The sequence below is a fragment of the Symphodus melops genome, assembly GCF_947650265.1.
Source record: "Symphodus melops genome assembly, chromosome: 17".
NCBI lineage: Eukaryota > Metazoa > Chordata > Actinopteri > Labriformes > Labridae > Symphodus > Symphodus melops.
In genome coordinates, this window is record NC_136707.1 from 21,656,130 (window position 1) to 21,678,328 (window position 22,199).

The 22,199-nt window shown below is 43.2% G+C and overlaps 5 protein-coding genes across 11 annotated transcripts; 2 read left to right on the plus strand and 3 right to left on the minus strand.

The window, feature by feature from the left end:
• Positions 1–52: 52 nt before the first annotated feature.
• On the plus strand, positions 53–3,626 carry LOC306838462 (uncharacterized protein). The gene is made up of 9 exons (XM_079366663.1): positions 53–134; positions 218–295; positions 417–449; positions 1,235–1,321; positions 1,472–1,775; positions 1,852–1,929; positions 2,019–2,105; positions 2,203–2,265; positions 2,982–3,626. The coding sequence occupies exons 1-9, from the start codon at positions 72–74 to the stop codon at positions 3,044–3,046; spliced, it is 858 nt and encodes a 285-aa protein (XP_079222789.1). The 5' UTR covers positions 53–71; the 3' UTR covers positions 3,047–3,626.
• A 907-nt stretch (positions 3,627–4,533) lies between these two features.
• Positions 4,534–8,675, minus strand: cUnh17orf75 (chromosome Un C17orf75 homolog). Its single transcript, XM_079366666.1, has 10 exons — positions 8,340–8,675; positions 7,781–7,855; positions 7,228–7,353; positions 6,918–7,055; positions 6,703–6,757; positions 6,490–6,609; positions 5,884–5,948; positions 5,658–5,797; positions 5,473–5,576; positions 4,534–4,982 (listed from the first exon to the last, which is right to left on the minus strand). Exons 1-10 carry the CDS (start codon positions 8,480–8,482, stop codon positions 4,767–4,769), a joined length of 1,182 nt encoding a protein of 393 aa, XP_079222792.1. The 5' UTR covers positions 8,483–8,675; the 3' UTR covers positions 4,534–4,766.
• Positions 8,676–8,921: 246 nt separating this feature from the next.
• Positions 8,922–14,701, plus strand: LOC306838460 (BUB3-interacting and GLEBS motif-containing protein ZNF207-like). Of its 7 annotated transcripts, none has more exons than XM_079366659.1 (12): positions 8,922–9,092; positions 9,352–9,478; positions 9,743–9,881; positions 9,975–10,169; positions 10,452–10,527; positions 10,613–10,665; positions 10,787–10,944; positions 11,093–11,185; positions 11,955–12,147; positions 12,312–12,456; positions 12,767–12,951; positions 13,199–14,701. In XM_079366659.1, the coding sequence occupies exons 1-12, from the start codon at positions 9,052–9,054 to the stop codon at positions 13,204–13,206; spliced, it is 1,413 nt and encodes a 470-aa protein (XP_079222785.1). In that variant the 5' UTR covers positions 8,922–9,051; the 3' UTR covers positions 13,207–14,701. The 7 variants fall into 7 exon arrangements, 6 of the variants coding, with proteins under 6 accessions (XP_079222785.1, XP_079222782.1, XP_079222784.1 ...); XR_013781086.1 differs by having other exon boundaries at positions 8,923–9,092; positions 12,767–13,297; positions 13,754–14,701; XM_079366658.1 differs by having other exon boundaries at positions 8,926–9,092; positions 11,955–12,182.
• A 184-nt stretch (positions 14,702–14,885) lies between these two features.
• On the minus strand, positions 14,886–17,932 carry LOC306838461 (zona pellucida sperm-binding protein 3-like). Its single transcript, XM_079366662.1, has 8 exons — positions 17,353–17,932; positions 16,733–16,848; positions 16,555–16,649; positions 15,796–15,973; positions 15,531–15,648; positions 15,358–15,443; positions 15,174–15,286; positions 14,886–15,085 (listed from the first exon to the last, which is right to left on the minus strand). Exons 1-8 carry the CDS (start codon positions 17,725–17,727, stop codon positions 15,009–15,011), a joined length of 1,158 nt encoding a protein of 385 aa, XP_079222788.1. The 5' UTR covers positions 17,728–17,932; the 3' UTR covers positions 14,886–15,008.
• Positions 17,933–19,258: 1,326 nt separating this feature from the next.
• LOC306838459 (zona pellucida sperm-binding protein 3-like) lies at positions 19,259–22,150 on the minus strand. Its single transcript, XM_079366655.1, has 10 exons — positions 21,688–22,150; positions 21,498–21,613; positions 21,319–21,422; positions 21,076–21,250; positions 20,361–20,478; positions 20,200–20,282; positions 19,950–20,131; positions 19,693–19,851; positions 19,530–19,604; positions 19,259–19,468 (listed from the first exon to the last, which is right to left on the minus strand). Exons 1-10 carry the CDS (start codon positions 22,138–22,140, stop codon positions 19,275–19,277), a joined length of 1,659 nt encoding a protein of 552 aa, XP_079222781.1. The 5' UTR covers positions 22,141–22,150; the 3' UTR covers positions 19,259–19,274.
• Between the last annotated feature and the right edge of the window lie 49 nt (positions 22,151–22,199).

Here is a 22,199-nt window from a genome sequence, read left to right on the forward strand (position 1 = left end):
GACACACACAGGCAGGTAATCACACTCTCCGAGTGTTAGCCACAGTGTGAAAACTCATCTGAGGGTTAGACATGGCTTTGGACGGGCCGAAGTTATTGTTTGAAGGCTTCCTGCAGAAAAGAAAAGACACCATGGTAAGCCATCTATTTAACGTCGGGGCATGTCCAATAAGAACAAGATGCGTTTAATTTTAAGACTCTCTTGTTTCTCTCTGTAGAGGATCAGGTGGGCGACTTATTGGTTCAGGCTTCAAAACACAACGTTGTTCTTCTATACAAAAGAGAACTGCAGTGCTGTGAGTACACGTGAACTTCTAGTGAAGGTGTTCAGTGTTCCTACACCTGAAGCATGAGAAACATCCATTGGATGATGGTCACTGTGCTGGTTTGTTATTGTCTTCATTTTTCTCTCTACAGTCTCACTTAAGAGGATATTACTACATTTACACAGTGAGTCTGTTTACATGTGATCTAATAAAAATATATATTTCAGTTTTACTTTTTATATCCTCTTCTGCTTTTTACTTTAGGGCCAGTTTGTGTTGTAGCAGGTTTTTGCAACAAGGCACTACAATGTGCAAAATCCTCCGGACATTAAACGCTTCCTGACACAAGTTAAAGAAACGCACTAAAAAAAAAAGTCAGTTAGTTAAAGTCGACCTTTTTGTAAGATTTTTTTCTCTTATGGACTGAACGTACAGGAAATCATTTCTCAAGCAACAATAGTTGTAAGTGTGTGTGTATATATATATATATATATTATATATATATTATATATATATATATATATATATTATATTCCTCATCACTGTGACCTTTTTAAACCAAATGTGATTGGCCATCCTTAAACGTGGCTGAGTCTTATTTGTGAAGCTTGTATTTGTTTTTTTTCTTTTTTTTAATTTGTATCATGTTGAATAAAGTAAAAAAAAAAAAAAAAGTAAAGTACAAAGATAATGTGCAAAAAGATGTACATTCAAAACAGAAACAGAAAAGAATCATAACAAACCATTAAAATATCAAAAATAACTTAAAATATAAGGGCAAAGGTTTATAATGTAGAAGTTACCGTTTTAAATTAACTGAAAATAATAAATCATTTATTAGAAGCTGTAAACAGGAGACTTGAGTTTTGATTTTAAAGTCAAAATTATTTCTTGCTCCATTGAAAGCATCGCTGATTGTTCATGATTGACTGATCCTATGTTGGTCTTTCTCTCCACCTGTCGGGCCAGGTGCAGTCAGTGCGAGAGGTCCAGAGAGCGGACAGCAAACGCTTCATGTTTGAGATCATTATGACGAACGGAAAGAGAAAAATGTTGGTGAGTCAGGTCTGCGTGGTTTCACTGTGTTCCTGTTTCAGTCTGCAGGACAGCAAGGTCTGGTTTTAAGTGTGCCACTTGTGGCCCCTAACGTACGTACGTGTGTGTGTGTGTGTGTGCGCGCGTGTGTGTGTGTGTGCGTGCGTGCAGGCAGCAGAATCAGCTGCTCTCAGACAGGAGTGGGTTTCACACCTCTGGCAAGCCATGAATCTCTCCACCTCGGGGGTCTCGGACTCCAGAAGCATAAGAATAAACAGCGTTGTACCCGTCTGCTCACAAACTGACAGTGTGATGGAGTCTCTGCCCGCTCGGCCCCTCTCTGCCCCCTCAGGCCACACGCCCCATGAGACCACCAGCATCGCCTCCCCGGCCTGCAGGACCGAGGAGCTGAACACCGAAGAGGAGCCCACGTACCAAAACTTCCAGCCAGCCTGCATCCACCCGGATCCTAATGGTAGACTTATTCTGATATCTGCAAAACAAATATAATGAAGGTGACACGTTCATGATGCTGACTGCTCTGTGTTTAGGTGAAAGTGTCGAAGACCGGCAGGGGTCCAATGCAGAGGGTCAAGAAGGAGACTATGATGTTTTACCAGTTAGAAAAAGTACACTGTTTTAAACTATTCATTTTTCTGTCGTGGTTTAGAGGGTTAAATATCCAAACTGATCCAAAAACTGTGTCATGTCTTTTTAGAAATGTGTGAGCTTGAAGATGAATCTGAGCCAGACGACGGCGTGTACGACTTCCCTCTGTCCAACAGGAGAGCTGATGAACATCCAGGTCTGATTAGAAACAGGATTTCTTTTGGCTCCATTTCCACCTTCTTCTTCTTTTGGACTGAAGTATTTTTTATTTCGTTTTATTTTATACCCAACAGAAAGCATCTATGACGTGCCGAGCTCTTTATTGAGGAAGATGTCGGACTCGGATCAGTCCTCAGGTAAATACTGCTTCATGATATCGTCATATGAGGCTGAAAATGACCCAGAATGAAACACATGGAGTCACTTGTGCAACATCTCCCAGATGTGAAAAAAAAAAATCCCAGAAAAGTTTTTAAAAGTCTCGATTGATAAGATCTTTGTTTCCCATCTCGGGTTCTTAAAAGTTAATTTACTTAATAAAACAAGATTAAAATGAGACTAAAAGAACATTTAAATGTTTATTTAGTATGAAACCTGTTATGAACCAGGAACACAAACTTACAGTTTTTTTAAATCCACAATTTATTTCGCCTTTATTTGAAGCTGAAGAGACATTTTGGAGACAAAAGAGATGGGGGGTGTTAACATGCAGCAAATGACGAGGCCGGATTTGAACCCACAACCTCCATAATGACTATAACCTCCGCATATGGTACGCACAACATAACCACTTAGGGCCATCGCTGTCCCTAAATGTTTTGTTTCATAGACAGATTGCAGTGTTGTCACTTAAAGGAAGCCGACTCTCTCACTGTAAACTAAATGTACCTGCAGGTTTAAATGAACTTACCTTTAGGAGCTTATTGACAGATTGAAACAGTGAGACGTGTTAAAGGAACACAGCAGGCACACATACCACCATCCAAAGAGACATTTCATGCATGCTTAATTTCTGTTCGACCACATTTTTCTTGTCATTTTAGATTTAGATCTTCTCTCATGTTGTGCCTAGATTCAGAAAGACTTGTTGGGGTTTCAGAGGAGCAGCTGGAGGACGGCGTGTACTGGATGATATAAAAGCAGCTGGACTTTTTTCTCTGTCGAGCAGCACACAGCAACATACAACGAACAACGTCTGCTACCTTTGTTAAAGGTCTGCATGCGTGAGACATCGAGCACAACCACGACAGAGAGGTTCAACAGTGGTCTTTAATTTCTTCTTTTAGTCGAGACACAGAGCCACCCACACACAGATGTAAGTATAGAGACGAACTGTACAGAAAAGACGACCCTCATCACAGAGTCAGTCATGTTATATTTTTACATCACCTACTTCACAGCTTCCCAGTTTACACAACCAACATTTATATTGCTGAATGACACACTTTGGACAGGTTTAAATGGTTCGGAAAGTCTAAAAACAAAATGTCGACATGCTCATCATATCTGTGAACCCTTGTTTATAAACTCATATTTATTCTACGTTTCAGTTTCTGTCGTGTTTGTGCCTTTTCTAGATTGCAGCGCATTTCATCCTGCAGAAATGTAAATGTAGTGAGCGACATAATGACAGGTTTGTTCTCATTAAGTCTGCAGCTGGTGAATAAAAAATGATACCCATTTTAAATAATGCACCCCTCCACCCCCAAAAAACAAAGTCACATCTAACATCACGAGATAGACGGACGAAAAAAGTCGCAGTGTTGAGAAAAGAAACCACAGTAGTGCAGCTATCCAGATATAAACAAGAGCGAGGCGTACGGAACAAGCAATGCATAAAAACTCTCAATATGTTCCTTCTCAGAGTGCAATCAAACATGATACAAAAATAATAAAGGAATATTTTGACATCACATGAATCCACTCCATTGAGCTGTAGCTTTAGTTTGGATCAGCTCTGGGTTTCATTCATTGTCAGTTAGCAGAAAAACACGAGGACTTCTTTTTGGTTCATTGTCTGGAAACTCGTTTAAAGTAGGAAAAGGAATGGATACGATGGGTGAGAGGAAAGTGTCACAACAACTACACTGATATTTTCATCTGAACTGCCTTCTCTGAGATCAGGCTGTTCTTCACTGATATAATCTTCAATTAGAGCTAAATAAAAAATTACAGGTCATGTTACAGTACGTTTATCAGATCTGACCGCTGATCTCCGAACTGAGAAGCAGCTGTGATACCAGCACAGAAAATATCATATTATTATTTATTGTGCTTCATACAAAAACTCCTGAAAATGTCCAGAAATGTTCGGAGTGAGCTGCAGCTGAGTTTTAGTACAGATTTGTTTCTGTCAGCTCGCGGGTGAATTCAGTGAAAAGTCGGGATAAGCTGTGTTAACATGATGATAAACCCGTGCAAACCACGCATGTCATGTTGATACTGTTAAAGTCTTACTTTGTTGCATTGACATAAAGGCGTGTCATCATAGTGTCGGACTCTGTTGTTTTGTTTGACATTTTCGCGTTGCCTCCTTAGACTCCTCCTCCAGGCTGACAGGAAGAGTCGCTCACTGTGAGGTAACAATGAGAACAACTAACTCAGGAAGATTTCAAGGGCAGCAGGACGGACATTTCAAGAAATGTTCAGGAGTTAAAATGTGAGAGCAGTTACATATTTGTAGTCTGAGTCTGTTATGCAGAAGTTGGTCAATTTGAAATTTCCCATGTGCAAACTAATATTCCCATGTAGTGCTTTAATTAAATTAGACTTGGTTGCTTTGCTGCTGGACGAGCAGCCCAACAATAGATGCAGGTTTCTCATGTCCCACAGCATGGGGTTAAATGTTGTAATGTGATCAGGCCTTGGCCGAGGATTGATCCCTGAGGAACTCCTCCAGGACAGAGATGATGCTGCAGGCTTCAGGCATGTCGCTGTGCTCGGCCCTGGCGTTCTGCAGTAACACGTCCCCGTTCCCACAGCCCTGCAGGAACTGGCAGCAGCGAAACAGGGCGTAGTGACTCATCTCTGCCTGCCGCACGTAACGCTTCAGGCTGTTCATGTCCTGGATCGCCTGTGGAGGAAGAGGGGTGGTTGACAAAGAGAGGAAGAGGCGATTTGAAAAAGGGAAGAGATCATGGTTCACTGTCTGACAAGAGGAACTAGATGCTGTCAAAAGTCTACCGTTTAGTGAATGTTTGTATTGGGTATTGTTTAGTAGGATATATTTAAAATATAAAAATGATAATTCCTCCTCGCCTAAATGATTTGGTTAGGAGGAATTTGACATCACACTGATTTTCAAATGGATTTTCCTTTTTTTGTAAGGTTTATTTTTAGACCTTTATATAGAGATGGGACAGTGGGTGGAGTCAGAAATAAGGGAGAGAGAGGAAGGGAACGACATGCAGGAAAGGAGCCACAGGTCAGATTCAGACCCGGGCCGCCTGCTTTGTAGACCGCAGCCTACATGTATGGCTACAAAAAAAGTGTGCCACACTTATTCTGCAAAGTAAAGAAGTTTTTAAAACATTTGTGATCAGTCTTCAGATCTGTCCGCGTACCTTGAGTTTAAAGTTCTCCAGAATCTGTCCGAGCAGGAAAGGATTACAGCGCTCTGCGGCGTTGAGAAAAGCCTGAGTCCAGTCGTCACAGAAACGGTTACTGACTAGGGACAGAAAACGTGTTTATTTGAAACCTTACAGTGATGCAGAACACAGTGGAGAACACGTCAGGGAGTCAGACTGACCAGCGTTGGAGAGAGTGGGGGGGCAGGTGGAGCAGTCTATGATCAGGTCCGATTGCGTTTCCTCGGAGATGGCTTTACACAGAGACGTTGCCGTCGTGTCCTGTTGGGACAAACCCTGCAAGCTGGCTGCTTTGATGAACCTGAAACAGAATAAGAGGTCATTTTTTTTTTTTTTTAGGGTTTAAAATGTGTGTTTGTGTCGCAGCAGGACTTTCTGCTCACTCACCTGGACACATCAGTCACTGTCCTCTCATCTGAAGAAGTGACCTCCACGTGTGTGTGACACAGAGCCTGGGCACAGAAAACAAAAATCAATGACTGAAATGGGTTTGTCTTGGAGAACAAATCAATAAAGCACAAACAGACTTTGACAAGACAATTATTGAATTTCTGTTTCTGAATACATGAGGTTAATAGGCTTTTGGAATAAACGTTCATGCATTACTGAATTTCCCCCTGAAAAGTAATTCTGATTCTGATTCAGTCAAAAATCGATTGTCTCTGAGAATGTAAATAGAATTGCTCAGGTGGCATGTTTTAGTAGTTTGAGGGCAAGTCACTCTTGAACTATCAGCCAAACACACTGACTCTTTTGTGTTCTTTAATAGGTCAAGTATATTTCACACTGCATAACACCTCAAAGGGAGCGGGTTAAGGTTAGGGCCATGCTTACATATGAAAAGCATCTGTGTCATCTATTGTCAGATTCTTTTCACATCACGAGGGGGATAGTGTGTGATTGGAGTGTGTAACAGCTGTTGTTATTCAAAGCCTCTCTTCGGTGGCCAGTGATTTAAAGTGGACGAAAGCTGAAGGTGACAGAAGGACTCACAGCATGCAGCAGGAAGCTGATGTTGCTCTGGACCAGCTGCACCACCCGATGAATGTGCATCACCGACTCCTCGTACCACCGGCTCAGATAGGGACGCACCTCTGTTTCAAGGTTCTGCAGCTGCCACACACAAGCGCACCCACACGTCAATGCTGCACACGTGATGTAAAAACAAATGTACATGTTCAGTCCTCTGTTGTTCAGCTCTCATACCTCTGGGGTTTGCAGGCTGCTGTGAAGGCCTTGGACGTATTTATCCAGCTCCAATCTAAATGTGTAAAAAGGTCAAGGAGATAGAACTAGAACCTGTTCCTCTCTATGAGGAAGAAGGAATAAAACTACGAAGGACATTTAGTAATAGTAAGCAGATGTATACAATAACAGCTAGAGGACTTTGGGGTATGCTCCTTCCATGATCGACCGTGCACTCAGGATATAGATTCAGTCCTTTTTCAGAGCCGCCCATGAAGCAGATGACGTATCCATTTCCATCCGCGTCAGGCTGCTCAGGAGACCTTTCCTGCTCCAGGAGGCAGCAGTAGCAGCCGACGGCCTGCTCCGGGATACTGGGACACAAAAGAGTCAACACATTAATGTCATGAACACTTTATGTTTATGACCTTCTTTATTTTCAGCCACATGTTTTATCTCCATCTGAAGGATTAAAAAAAAAAAAGTTAACCATGATCTTCGGTTGGTTCGTCTTTGTAAGTAAACACATGACAGTGGGATGACTACCTGAGCTCCACAGTGGCGATGTTGCCCATGCCTCCAAGCAGAGCTCCTTTGCTCAGCCTCCTTGAGATGTAGGTGCGCAGCTCCGGTTCGGCCTCTGATGGCAGGCTGCTGTCGATGAGCGTCAGGCTGTGAGCGAAAGCAAGACAGTCAGTTTGGATCGGTGCAGCCATTGAGGGCAATAAGGAAGATGGGAAGCCACTGAAGTCGATGGAGAACAGATGGAAAAAGCCGATGACGATTAGCCAAAACCAACACGACACACAACTGAGTCACATAGCTGCAGCATGTGGGTGTCAAACAACACACATTACACCAGACTACGACAGGAAGCTCATTCACTTTACAAATGGAAGAGGCCAACAGCCCATGTAACTCAGCAGCAATCAGCAGTGATGACCAATCAGAACAAAGTCACAGATGAAAACAGCATTGATTCCATGTTGATTGGATGTCCCGTGGCAGCCCGTGGATACACCAATAGACAACAGTGAAAGCCAAAGAGAAACGACCACTGAAAGCAAAGAAGAAGGTAGGCGGGTGACTCCTTCGTTACCTAAAGTCATCCTGACTGGTTGTGGAGTCTGCTCGTCTCTGGTTCCATGACCCATTTTCAGCAGAAGCCTCAGATCTAAGACAATCAACAGTTCACTGATCACCTTGTTAGTTTTCAATGTGTGGGCGTGTGTGTGTGTGTGTTCGTCCTGCATCAGCGTCACTGTCGGCATCTCCAGGAACACGGAATCACAGAGTGAATAACAATGACCAAAGGCGGAAAGAGTACAGCAGGGTAGTTAGAGCCTTTTGTAAAAATCTGGTCATGGACAGCAGATGAAAATGAGCCTTTTAAAGAAATGTTTTTAATATGCATTGTCCCTGAAAAATAAAATTAATTGGATTAAAGGTGACTTAAGTAGAAGTTTTTAAACAGGTCTATAAATGTACGTGAGTGCAATAAATATACAATAATAAAAGTTACCTTACTGATTGTGAAAAGTGCTCAACTTAAATAACTGATATGATACACAATAAACAGTAACATCACACTGTGGACGTGCACAGTTGGATTATTCCTCATAGCTGTAAACTAGATTAATAAAAGTATGCAGCATTACCTGGTGCCTTGATAAAGATAGATGGTGTAGTAGCAGTTCAGCTGGGTTTTCTGGCTGTATCCTGCGATGTCTTCGCTGTCAAAGTCATCCCTCTCCTCCACGTCGATGGAGTCCTGGAAGGACGACGTCTGGGAGGTAAACATGATCAAACCTCTCTGCACGGAGCAAGTCGGCTAAAGTGACAGATATTTAATAAGTCGTGTTTATCTCTTCAGGATGCGCTGTACTGCTAGATGTGTGTATATTTCGTTTTGATCTCTTCTCTGCTGTTTAAATTGCACAGGCGTACATGAAAACACTGCAGCAGGTATCGCGTTTGTGTGCATGTGCCTCGTGCGCATGCGCGAGTCTTCTCTGTTTGCTTTGGTAACAAACGTCCGACTACCACACGCGCTCCCACGTCAGTTCCGGTGTTATGCCGAGAAATGCTATATATATATATATATATATTTGTGTTATTATTTAAAGAAAGTAGTACATGTATATTTTGATCCACACTCCTTACAAGCAAGTGGTGGAAATGCACCAATTCGTGGGTTGCCATAAAACCTTAAAAAAAGAAAAAAACCCCAAAAAAAACAGTAGTGTTTGACCGGTAGAGGGCGCTGTGAGGAGTTGGAGATCGGACGCCATCTTTACTTTCTTCTGTGTTAGCGGATTAAAAGCGTTTTGTTTTCTCGGATTATCAAGCACCGAGTTTAGAGCAAAAACCATGGGAAGAAAGAAGAAAAAGCAAATGAAGCCTTGGTGCTGGTATCCTTTTGTCATAATCTATATTCAGTGTGAGATAATTAGTCCTGTTTGTCGGCTAAATATGTAGCTATAGTTAAAATTCTGTCTTTTAAACGTTTATAAAATTTACAAGAACAGCTGTGAAAAAAAAAAGTGGTGTTTTATATCAAACACAGGTTCTGTGTCATGTTGTGGTTGTTTAGAATGAAGGTGTGCTTCAGTCGAACCTAGTTCAGGTGTGTCAGCGTTGCTATGGGTTACCTGAACTGTGACCTCTCAGGTACTGTAACAGAGACTTCGACGATGAGAAGATTCTCATTCAGCATCAGAAGGCCAAACACTTCAAGTGTCACATCTGTCATAAGAAGCTGTACACTGGTCCCGGGCTCGCTATCCACTGTATGCAGGTGAGCAAACACTCATAGACATACTGCATGCTGATTGGTTTAATGTGATCCAATCCGTCTTTATTTTGTATATCGTGGATTCTTCACACATATTATCTAAAGATCTTTACTCTTTGTTATACCTCTCTGTGTCTACTGTGTGGGATAGGTTTAAATGAAATGATTGTCTTGCGCTGGGACGATAAACCTTTGTTACGATATGGCTTCTAAAGTGGATTTATTCAATTGGAAAGAGACCTGAACCTCTCTTCACTGTATCTACAGGTACATAAAGAGACCATCGACGGAGTTCCTAATGCGATACCTGGACGGACAGATATAGAGCTGGAAATATACGGCATGGAAGGGATTCCAGAAAAAGACATGGACGAGAGGAGAAGAGTGTTAGAACAAAAGAACCAAGGTATTATTAACACAAAAAGATACCTGTATTGAACTGTTGTTGTTGTTTTTTTTTTACCTTTTAGAGACGTAGTATGCTTTCCCTTTTTGTCAGACACTCAGAAGAAAAAGCAGAATCAAGATGATTCTGATGAGTACGACGATGATGATGATGACGAGCCGGGTCCTTCCTTCCAGCCGCCCGCCGCAGTTCAGCCGCAGGTGGGCTTCATCCCCCCGATGACCCAGCCTGGGCATGGCATGCTTCCTGGCTCAGGTACACCCGGGATACCACCGGGCAGCTACTCAGGTGAGAGACACAAGATTCAACACTAGATGTTGTGAAACAGTGATATGTATAGAGTATGTATTAGCCAATAAAAGCAGTTGAATGATGGGTATTATCATTTAAAACAAATGTTTCCCCCGGGGTGACAGGCTGATATGAAGATGCTTTAAATACAGATGTGTTGCAGCATGTTAATCGTAGTATTTGTGTTATTGTAAATGTCCTGCCACTTTAAGAAGAAGCTTCGCACAGTTTTTGTTTTTTTTACACACATATCTGTTAACATGAATCTCTTTGTTTTAGGAATTCCTCCCATGATGCAAGGTGTGCCCCCCATGATGCCAGGAATGCCCCCCTTACTGCCAGGAATGCCTCCAGGGTAAATCTTCAGAGTTTGAATCAAGTCTGACAAATGTCTTAACCTCCATGTGTATTTTAAACATTGTTTTTTTTCTTTCTTTTAGGATGATACCAATGGGTGGGATGATGCCTCCAATGATGCCAGGAGTGCCACCAGGTAAAGTCCCAGCTGTTACATAATCATGTAAATGCTTTGAAGAAATGACAGTCATTGTAGTGTTTGTAGATTGTTGTGAAATAACTTCTGAAAGAGTAAATACCTTCTGCTGTTTTTGTAGGCATGCCTCCCTCTCTGGTCCACCGTCCAGGCATCACACACATGGCTCAGGTCGCTGCTGCTGCCGCAAACATGCTGACGAGAGCGACGGTTCCTGCTGCCTCTCCGCCCTCAGCCCAGCCGGATGTCTCCAAGCCTCTCTTCCCTATCGCTGGACAGGTGAAACATTTCCCGCTCTCTGACCTGTACCTCCTCTTGTTGATCAGGGGAGGTTTGACCTCGCACAGATTTATTCTATGGAGACTTTAAATGAAGAATTGAATCCATTACTTTCCTTTCCTATTTGAACTCTTTTCCTGTGCTGCAGATGGGCAGTCACGTTGCAAGTACAACTGCGGAGCCGTCATGTGCAGACTGTCAGTCCTCCTCTCCTAAAGCTCTGTGCTCTGTCACATCACAAGTATGCAGCTGTGTGTCTGCTCTACTCCGACAACCTGCTGCTTTACAGTTAGCATGAACTGTGAAAAGCTTAGCTGTTGTTTTACTATTATCAAGAGATGATGAAACCAGATCCTTTATGCAGGCAGAGGAGTTTGTTGTGTCTAGCACAATGCATTTGCTTCCATTGCTTTTTCTTTTGCTACAAATCTGCATTTATTCAAAAGTGAAGAAAATGAAGATATTCTCCTGAACATGACCAAAGAACAGGCGGGTGCAGATTTGTAAAGTTCGCTTCATATTTCTGAGCCGCTTTAAGGCACCGTAGCACAGCATGCTCTTTTTTTTTTTTTTTTTAATTCCAGGTTTGACTTAAAAGCTTTTTTCTGAGTCACACTTTCTAAGTGTACTCTGCCTTCAGTGTAAAAACAGCAGCTCAAACATGTTCAGTGTTAATTTTCTGCTCGCTTCAAGACCAACCGACAACTCTTCTTAGTCAGATTAATCTGACTTTCTGACACTTTATATTTTCACACACACATTAGTGACCCACTGAAAAATGGCTCTGTGTCTCACTTTTGGGTCCCGAGTCCGGCCCAACACTTTGCACCAACGTGACCTTTAGCAGAGGAAATGGAATGAAACAGGATCACACAAGTGAATCATCATATTCAGTGACATCAGTGGTTTCTAAATACAACCTTCATGTCGTCCATCACGAGGGAAGAGGAGACTGAGATTCTTATTCTGCAGCAGCGGCTCTCTCATGCGTTTCCTGTCTCTCCCTTCAGATCCAGCAAGGAGTATCAGGGTCCCCTCACCTCCCCCCCTCCGCACCCTCTGACCCCACCAAGCCCACGTTTCCAGCGTACACTCAGGCCTCTGCAGCAGCGTCCAACCCCAACGCCGGCCCTAGTATAGTCTCCAAGCCTCCCTCCACTGTGACCAGCAAGCCTGCCATCCTCACCGCCTCCAGTTCAGCCAGTAAGTTGATCCACCCTGATGAGGATATCTCACTGGTGAGTAGTACAGCGGCGGCCTTTTCTCTTTCATACTTTTTACCATAATGATCATTTTTAGAAGATGTGAAAAGTCTAAAACGATTGATTTTCCTGTCGTTATTCTCCTCTCCTCTTCTTGTCTTGTAGGAGGAGTTTCGAGCTCAGCTGCCCAGGTACCAGCACAGTATTCCCCCCCAAGGCCAGACCGCCGCCGCCGCCACCCCCCTGTCAGTGGGTCCCATGGGTGGCATGTTGTCTCCCCAGCAGCCCAGCATGAGGCAACCCTTACCTGGTACACATCACCTGCCTGTAGATCAAGTTTCGATCATCTTCATCCTTGCTTTTTTAGAAATCGTCTTTGACTTACAAGACAGGATGAAACCTAATGACCCACAGCACCACCGTCTGGTCACAGATGAGACTCCTGGCATCGCAGTCAGCTGTCTCTTTGGTTCAATGTGTATGTTTACATGCTGAACTTAATGTTATAGTTTGCATGTTAGCAGACATTGTAGCTCAGAGCACCATTTCACCAAAAGCTGTATTCACCTCATCCGAGTGTCTGAGAACAAACAAGTCAAATATCTGCTGTGTGTGTGCAGGTCAGTTTGGTGGTCCGCCCCAGGGAATGCCAGGCTACATACCAGGGATGCCTCCATACGGACAGGCCCCTCCTGTGGGTCCCCCAGGGTACCAGGGAGCCCCTCAGCACCCCCCTTTGGGTATGAGGCCCCCCGTCATGTCTCCTGGAGGCCGCTTCTGAAGCCCACCTCCCTCTCTTCAAGAGGTTTGGACACTCAACCCTTTTCTAATGTCCTCAGCTGCTAGTAGACAAACCAGTGTTGGTGTTTGAGTCCCACACTGACTGTTTACTACCGAGCTGTGAGGAAGAGACACTGAACACACAGCAAACACAAGAGGTTTAAAAAGCATCACAGAGGGCATGGGAAGTATTGACACTGTCACTAATCCAGACTGAACTGTTCTTTCAAACCATCTCTGTTCTCTGGCTTTTTTTCTCATGTTTCATTCAGGTGTGTAGAAGTGTAGTAGATTTGGTTCGTAGTGTTGTGAAGGCGCTGGAGTTACATGGGCGGTACCCCTCCCTCCCTCCCTGCCTTCCCTTTACCAAGGCAAGTGTTTCAGTGAATACTTCTCTGTTCTTCTCTAAGCAGTGAGGCCTTCACAGCACGCAGTGCTGTTGGACTTTATGTCCCCAACTTTGTTTGGTGAGGGCTTCATGTCTCTGTTCATGCTCTCTGCTGTTTTCCGTTTGATTTTGTGTCATTACTCCTTTAAACTTCAGTTGATGAAGTTCTTACTGTGTTGTTCTAAATCTGTATTGTAATAAAACGTGGCGTTAATGTAAGCCTCTTCTCTGTGGGTCAAGAGACGACTCAGCAGGTTTGTACCCCAGTAATAAACGACTTCCTGTTTTTTGTTGTCCTGAAGATGAACGTGCACCTCTCCTTGTCATGATTGGTTTCATGTATGTGTCAGTAAACTGATGCTGTGTTCACATCACATGCACACCAGCCTGCACTGACTTCACTGTAGTGCTAAAACTCAGATTTCTCTTCTCCCTGTAGCGATGCCCTGGGGGACTGGCTGAGGCCGGGTCTCAGTGTAGCCCTGTTCAGCCTGAGGCAAGTCTCACCGTTTCCTGTTTCTCATTCATTAGCAGGGGCCCTCACAGCGAGCTCGCTGTTGGATCTACATGTCCCCAAACTTGCAGCAAGTTTGGTGAAGGCCCTTGTTTGTGTTGTTGCGATAAGGCACCATTTTTAATCGAGGCATGTCCGAGGCTGTTAAACCTGTTTCCTGTATTCTGATTGGTCAGAGCATTAAAAGGCTCTGTTTTCATTTGATAACACATTTACAGCTATCAAATGAAACTCTTTAACTCTCAATCTAACAGATCCTAAAGTGTAAAACAGTGATGGTCAAAACACACACACTACTGCCATGTTCTGTAAATGTCATGCTTGTTTGAGGGTTTGTGATGAACACGTTACCTTTTCATGTGCTCGTTAAACTCAACCCTGTTTGTCTTATCAGCTGTCCTCACTTGATCATTTGAATTTAATGAAGGAGTCTCTGCCGCTCACAGGTTAGTTAAAGCTGTAAGTACCACTGCCTTCATTTTTCCTCTCTGTCCTGTTTTTGTTTCACGAGTGGAGCAAATTCATGTTTCATCTTCTCGAGGGTGTTAAAGGCAGCCAGTTCAGTTTGATCCTGAAGAATAACTTCACAATAAATCAGCCTCGATTCTTGAGTTTGCGACACATTTCTGTTCAATGAGAGCGATGTAACGCTCGAGTCATCACGGGTCACTTCACTGGTAAGTACTGGCTCATGTCTTTGTTCCAGATGCGAAACCAGTTAACTTATTCTGTCTTTAAACTTCACTTCAATCAAAAAGGTTTCACATGTTCTTTATTATTATTCTGAACACTGAAGAGACTTTTCTGCTTTAAGTTCAGTTCATCATGAGCACATGTGACATCTTTGTTCTTTAAATAAACCAGTTTAGTCCACTCTACCGTGTGTTTGTATTTTCTCCTCTCATAAACTGAACGTTGTGTGTTCTCGTAAATACTGAGCGAGCTGCTTCCCTGACGCGATGAACGGAGGTGTGATCACGTCAGTAAGTGAATGTATTAAAGATGTGTGTTGGACTCTCGGTCAGTAAAAGTAATAATTTCACTGTGACACCAAATATAAAAGTTTGATAGAAGCTTTAAATATTTGATTATTCACAGAATCCAAAATACACTCCTGACCCAGGACCATGTGTTGTCTCCATGCAAAGCTAAGAAACATTACATTTGAATTATGATCAGTTTATTGTCGCAATCTTTTCTCTACTTGTGGATAAATCGTCAGAGGGCCGAGTGTTACTCTCCCACAAGCTGTGACATCTGAAAATCAATGAAACATTTATATGAAAGTATTAGTTCATGACTCTTCCTACTAATGAGGAGAAGTGTGGTCGTGATTACAGCTTACCTTTAGACACAGGTGCTCTGACATTTGTTAGATCGCTCCCTGTAGGAGAAGTTGTGTAACAGGAACCATCACAACATCGACACACTTCATTAACACCGTCCACATTCTCCCACCTGGAGAGAAAAAAGGAGACAGATTTAAAATGTACTTAAAGTGAGACAAACTGAAGACGTAAAGAACTCACCTTGAACCCGTGTGGTCACAGGCCTTGTTGGTGAAGCTGCTCCTCCTCATGTCTTTTGCAGCTTTCAGGTGGCAGCTGATGAATATCTGAGAAAAACAGGAGACGGCAGGAATGCCATGTCTGAATGTTTCTCAACATTTTGGATCATGTGGTTAATTCTGAACGTGTCTCACGGAGTTCCTCTTGTCCTGGTGAAACATGAACACATCCATCTGCAGCTGGAGTAAATCTGTTCTCGTTCTGGACCTGAAACGTGTGTTTGACCCTCCACCTTTGGCATCAGTGAGGCACCTGAAATCAGGCTGATTTATGTCACGTTTGTTTGCACAACTGTTTGCACAGGTATGCAAGTTCACTACAGCATTAATAGAACAGGTTAGAAACTGTAAAACAACAGGAACAACCTTGTGTTCATTCTGACTGCAGAGCTACTCTTACCCGTGGTTTTCAATGAAGTAGTATCTCGGGATTGAAGTGACGTCAGGTGTCAGCGTGGCCACGCAGCTGTCAATCAACAGTCGTCTTTGTGTAGAATCAGAACCAGCGTAAGACGCCTGCAGGTGCAGGACATCTCCAAGGTAGTAGACCATGGAGAACCTCTCCTGTGTCCAATCATCTGCATGCAAACAAACATCACCACGTGCAGAAGATTAAAACTGCTGCAGAGTTTACATCTAGTTCCCTGCATCAGTAGTTTCACCCACATAAAATCGTCCATCCTGTTGATGTACGTTTGAACATGCAGAGGTGTCTTGACTGACTCGCTCACACACAACTGAATTTCATTTATTTACCCTTCATATCCCCATTAAATTTTCTTAGCTGAATTATTAGAGGACTCAAAAAGAAGATGCATTTCCAGAGTCACAAAAACAATAATGTAGAAAATTGCATTCAAACTCTTGCACGCTGTCTTACACTGTAGTCTAGCGATGTGCATAAATAAAGCTATGAGACTTTATCCAGCTTGCATGGGTTTTCTTTCCTGAACTTGACACAATGTGGGTCATATCCAGCGGCAAAACAAGAAAACCCAGTCTTCCAACTCTGAAAACATCCCTGATAACATGATACTCCATAGATCAATAAGTAAAAAAAAAAAAAACCTCTTAACACAATCAAAGAAACAAATAGTTTGCTGCTATATACACACGTTGGTTTTTTTCATCTTTAAGAATTGAAAAGGTCTGCACAAACCGTTCAGGAGCCTGAGAGAGAAGTCAGAGTGCTCTGTTGGTGAGGAGGAAGTTCTGGGTCTCAGATGAGAGTTACTGCTGCTCACCAAGTGTGTCCTGTCAAACAAAGTCCACAAGTTAAACACTCTGAAAGCATCGTGCTGCTATTCGTCTGTGTTCAAGGCTGATAAAGAGGTCACCTTTTATAGTGACAGGAAACAGGCACTACAGCCGGGGTGGTCCTGGTGATGCCTTTGTACCTGACAGCAGGTGAGATGATCAGCTTGTTGGAGTAAATCACAAAGTCTTCAGTTATCTGTGGATGAATATGAAAAACATCTTTAAAATATAAAGAACAATTAGAACCTCAATAATGTCATTCCTCCCCATAATTTAGGCTAATTAGCAGCAATTTATAATTAAAACATGGCAGCTAATAAAATATGTAAAATAATATCTTTTTTTACAAAAACAGAACACTGGAATCTCATCCTGAGAGCATTTAGTGGCAGATATAATTTAATTTCTGAATGTCACCCGTTGACAAGCAGGGCCTCTGGATTATTGGCACCTAATATACATAACTAGTGATGTCTATGCATGATCTTGTGGTATGCCAAAAATACCCTGTGGCTGTCAAGCTGATTTTGGAAAAATCTACAGTATGAAGGAGACCAGTCTCCCTCGCCTTGCGCAACATTTCCCACAATGCAAAGCGCTAGGTCAGAGTTCAAAATGGCGGACAGCAGGGACCAGAGGAGCGAAGGAAATAACCACAATTAAGACCAAAGCAGAATTCACAGCAGTGTCAGGGCCTCACCGTCAGCGTAGATCCACAGTCCTGCAGTCCAGCTGTAATGATGAACTCAGAGTCAGCAGCAGCTTCAGCTCTGCAACGACCGCTCTGTGAGTACTCAGCTTCCCCTAAGAACAGCTCCTCTGCCAACACCAGACGTCCAGTTTTATACAGATCAGCCTTCACCACCACGATCATGGTCGACTCTGTGCATACTACACGGACCGCAGATTCATTTTTGACTTGAGCTCCTCCTTGCTTTCCTTCCTTAAGACTTAAAGATTTGTATTCTCTTCCTTCAGAATCGATCATGGGTCCTTCTTTTAGAAGTCGGATGGAGTTTGCAACAACAATTATTGTCATCAGCAGCAGAGAGGTTAAGAGAGCTGCAGTCCACATTCTTCTCTTTATTCCAGAACACCAGGAACAAAGCTGCTTACTCTATCCAGACACAAAGAAATGAGAACACACACCACACTGTATGTTCTGGTTGACATGCAGAAGACTCAAAAACAGGAGACAATGCTCCCTGGATCTCAAAACCTTCTCAGTTCAGACCAATCACACACAAGGAGAACACAGCTGGAGGCAATTACACCTGAGCTACTGAAGCTGCAAGCGTGTGATTGGTCCACACGTGCCATGTTGTACGTTGATTTGTTACAATTCACCCTGACATCCCTCAGGTGTGTTCAGTATTTAAATCGATGTCAGGGCAGTGTCAGAAACAAACATGTTAAAATGAATACATATCAGGTAATGAAAAGAGACAAATGTTATATTTGGTTTTATGTTTTAAGGCTGAACAGGGACTCAGAATTATGAGAGGCCAATAAACCATCTGTGAAAGAAGCGCTCTCCTCCAGATGAACCTTCTTTGTAAATTAAAACGAGAACAATCATTTAGTCTTCCCAGATCTTTGTTGGGAGTGACATGTAGCCACACTGCTAATACTCAGGGTTAAATAAACAAGTATCTGTGTTGAATTCATAAATCCTTTATTGCACTTATTTCAAACCAGTCGCCTGACAGTTCCTCAGAGTGAAATAAAACAAGACAGAAACATAGCAAATGAAATCTGCTCATGTTTATTTATCACGAGCATTTCAGGTCTTACGTTTGGATTTTAATATTTTGAAGCGTGTTTGGTGGACTTGTTAGGTGGATGTGGGTTTTTAAGTGAATGTGAAATATGTTGCAGAATTGGTATCATGTGTGGGTTGTGATGTTGGTTAGGCGTCTCATCTGTGGGTTGCTTTGTCGTGCCGTTTGTTTGGTTTCTACTTGTGCTTTTTTCCATTGCTTGTTTTTAAAAGTGCTACACAAGAGTTACAGCAGCAGCCTAGATTCAAGTCTGAGCAGTTTGTAAAGCATTTCTGAAATTAAAATGAAACCGTTTAATCACACTTTTTAGAGACAGTTATCCAACTTTACTGAAAGTACTGATTTAAAATGTTTTGAGTAACAACTGAAGAGTGAATCCTTGCAGCTCAACTTCTGATGTTCCAGACATGTCAATGAGAAGCTATAGATACTGTTCTACATTGTCCGAGCAATTTGTGAATGGTCATCCGAGACAATTCCTTATGCCAAAGTCAATTCCTGATGGTGCGTTCAGGGTTTTACAGCAGCTGAGACATTGGAGCTTTTACTGTTACTTTAGACACCAGGTTTGTATCAGTCATTTCTTGGCTACTGATCTTTAATTGATATGCACAGTGCAATTTGTAAACCCGTTAGAGGGCCTTCATTAATTTTAAGCAGCTACAGATCACTTGGACCATTTCATAGGGGATGAAATAATCACAAGTTTAGCTTTCAAATAGAAGAGCATAAGTTAGTTATTTTGGAGCAAGATAAGCACACTGAACCTTTAACCACCGTGACACTTATTTGCACCATGTCAATAAAGTCAAACGGAAGCAAACACACTTTCAATCGTTTATTATCTCTTTGGGTCGATTGGTTGAGATTGTGTCGTAGTTGCGGTGGTCTCTTCTGTATCCAAGATGGCGGTGGGGCTGACGGCGCTCGGAGTTGCTGTGTCGTTTGTGTTGATCGCTGCCGACTTTGACATCAGAGTGAGTGCAGGGTGGAGCTTCTCTACAGGGGCAGCAACGTCACCGGCTTCATCACTATCTGAAATGTAAGAAACGAGTTTAAAACAAAGTCACATTTAAGTCTTTTCATGCAGCTTTACCTTTTTGGTGCAAGTCACTTTTCAAGTCAGAGTCGGTCTGATCCTCCTCTTCTGTAGATGAATCAGGAAGCACATCTGCAGCAAGGACAAACATTTAGCATTTTGATAAATTTGTCCCGATAGCAAAGATGATTTCTAGGTCTGATTGAGGTCTCTCCCTTACCAACGCCGTCAGTTCCCCAACTCCTCCACTTACTGCTGTACAGAGCAGGCCTGCCGATTTTGAAGAGCGTAGGAAAGAACTTTTGTTCAGGTAGAGGCCCGCTTTTCTGCTCACTTGGCAGGACCACCATGGGACCAAGTTTAGCCTCTTGTTCCCAGCCTACAGAGAAAAACAGGCATTTGGAAAAGTTCAGTGACGAGCCAAGGCGACAGCTCTTTTAATTTAAAACTTTACCCACCATGTAGCAGAAGACTCACCTTTAGCAGACGCCTCTTTGCTCCTCCAGAAGTTTTGGCCCGTTCTCGGCAGTATAATCCCACTCGGACCAACTAAGAAGTGTGAGGATGATGGGCTGCTGGCTTTACTGTGAGTCTGTCCAACTTCATTTAGGTTTTGACACTGCCCACACAGGTAGTCATTGCCATCTGCTGACCTCCACCTGGACAGGATTCACAGTTCTCTCAAACTCTCTACTTTTAACTTGATAATTTACTGGACAACACTTGCCTGTCACTGATGAGCGTGCACGCCTTGTTGAGCGCCTCCACGTTTCCTACAGGAACAGCGTTCAGGGTGCAGGTGACGTAGAGCTGGAGGGGAGAAAAAGAGAAGCGCGAGGATAAAGAAACGTCATGTGCAACAATTAGTCAAGTCCCATCCGAGCTCACCTCTCCCCTGTCGTCATTGTGAAACCTGAAGGCGTCGATGACCAGGTTGAGCTTGTCAGCCTCAGTCCGGGGTAAGAAGTGAGACTTTGAACCTGGAAGTGTCGAGTCAAGCAAGCACCTAGGAGACGAGAAGTCCACGTTATACATGCTGAAACAGGCATGCAACATTTAGCAAAGCAGCGAATCACTGTTGGAAGTGAAGCATTGTGGGTAAGAAAGTTAACTTGATTGGTCCACAATAGCTGCCATCAATGCTCAGCTAATGAATAAGTCTTCACTTCTGCCTTTTTTCAAGTTAATGTGAAGTCTACTTTGATGTCACATTTCTTTAGAGAACATTCACATCTGCCTCTCCACAAACAGATTCTCAGATTTTCAAGGTTATTTAGTGGACTCTTTTCAGACAGGATCCAAAGAGTTAACTCTGAAGGTACCGAGTGTCAAAACATCCTTTGCACCTAAATAAATTGCCTCAAGTGATGGTAAGGGTAATTTCTTTGGTGGTTTTGGTTGCACGTTGAAGTTATTGTCGGCTAAATGTTAGTTACCTTTGTCAGCAGCAAAAGAGTGTCAAGGAGCAGGACTCAAAGAGGAGGTCATTGAAATCTTTTCATTTCTTACACTCAAAAAAGACCTCATTTAAGAAACAAGTCACCTACAGGCCAAAACAGACTTCCTACAAAAAACTGTCACCTAAAATAAAGCAAGCACTCACCCGTTTTCTACAAAGACATATCTGGGAACAGAGTGCATGTCTGGGTGAACAGTGGCCACACAGCTGCTCACAAACACTCGAAGCCCCGTGTGATGTCCCACTCCAACCGAAGCCTCGATATTGATGGGCTCCCCGAGGTGAAACACGTTGGAGGGTCTCTCATACATCCAGTCACCTGCACAGAAAAATAGTTCAAAGCAACAGAAAGCAGCGTTGAAATATAGAGGATACAATTATACCCACTTGTCATTATTTTCAGGCCAAACTGCAGAGTCTCCAAGGCAGCCTGAGTGGACATGTAGGGGATCCAGGTGGGTGTGAGAGAAGAACTGGACAAACTGTACTTCCTATTTAAAAAAATAAAATAAATTAAAAGCACACAACAGCAAATGGAACTTAATTTATTAAAAAGGCAGACAGACCTTTCATAGTGACACTCGATTGGAATCACAGCCTCTTCCATACGAACGAGACCATCAGGAGAGGTCTCAGGAGAGTATATGAGGAGGTTTGTGTAGACCAGAGAGTCCTCAGTCATCTGTGGAGAGTACACATGTTTAGGAGAAGAGGTTTAAGGTCACATTGCAAGTCTCAGGTGAGTTAGTGCGTTACCCAGTGTCTGGTGCCGCACTCCGTAAGTCCAACAAGGATCCTGTACTCATCTCCTGAAGACGCCACAGCCGTGCAATAACCATTCTGCTCCACTCCCAGGCGGACATCTCCACTGTTCACCGGAATTCCAATGCCAAACATGTCCGCTTGGATGGTGATCTCCAGGGAGTCCGGATAGCAGCTCACGCCGACGGTGCGTACCCGCTGCGGGGCCTCGAGTGGAGACTTCTGCGCCATGGGTTCAGAGCGCTCCGGGATCTGAGGTCTTCGTGCGGCAGCATGTTGCTGTTCGCGTGGAAAGAAACCAGAGGGACCCACAAGACTGTGACCCACTTCTGACAGTAAGAACACAAGAACGAGGTTCACCCAGAGATTGAAGGTCTCCATGGATGTCAGCGAAAGTAGACAACTGCGTGTGCATGAAACAGCTCCTGTTTGTCCCTGAGGCAGCATACACACCTGAGCTGAGAGAGCTTTTTAAAGCCCATCAAAGTGCACACCTGAATCCAATC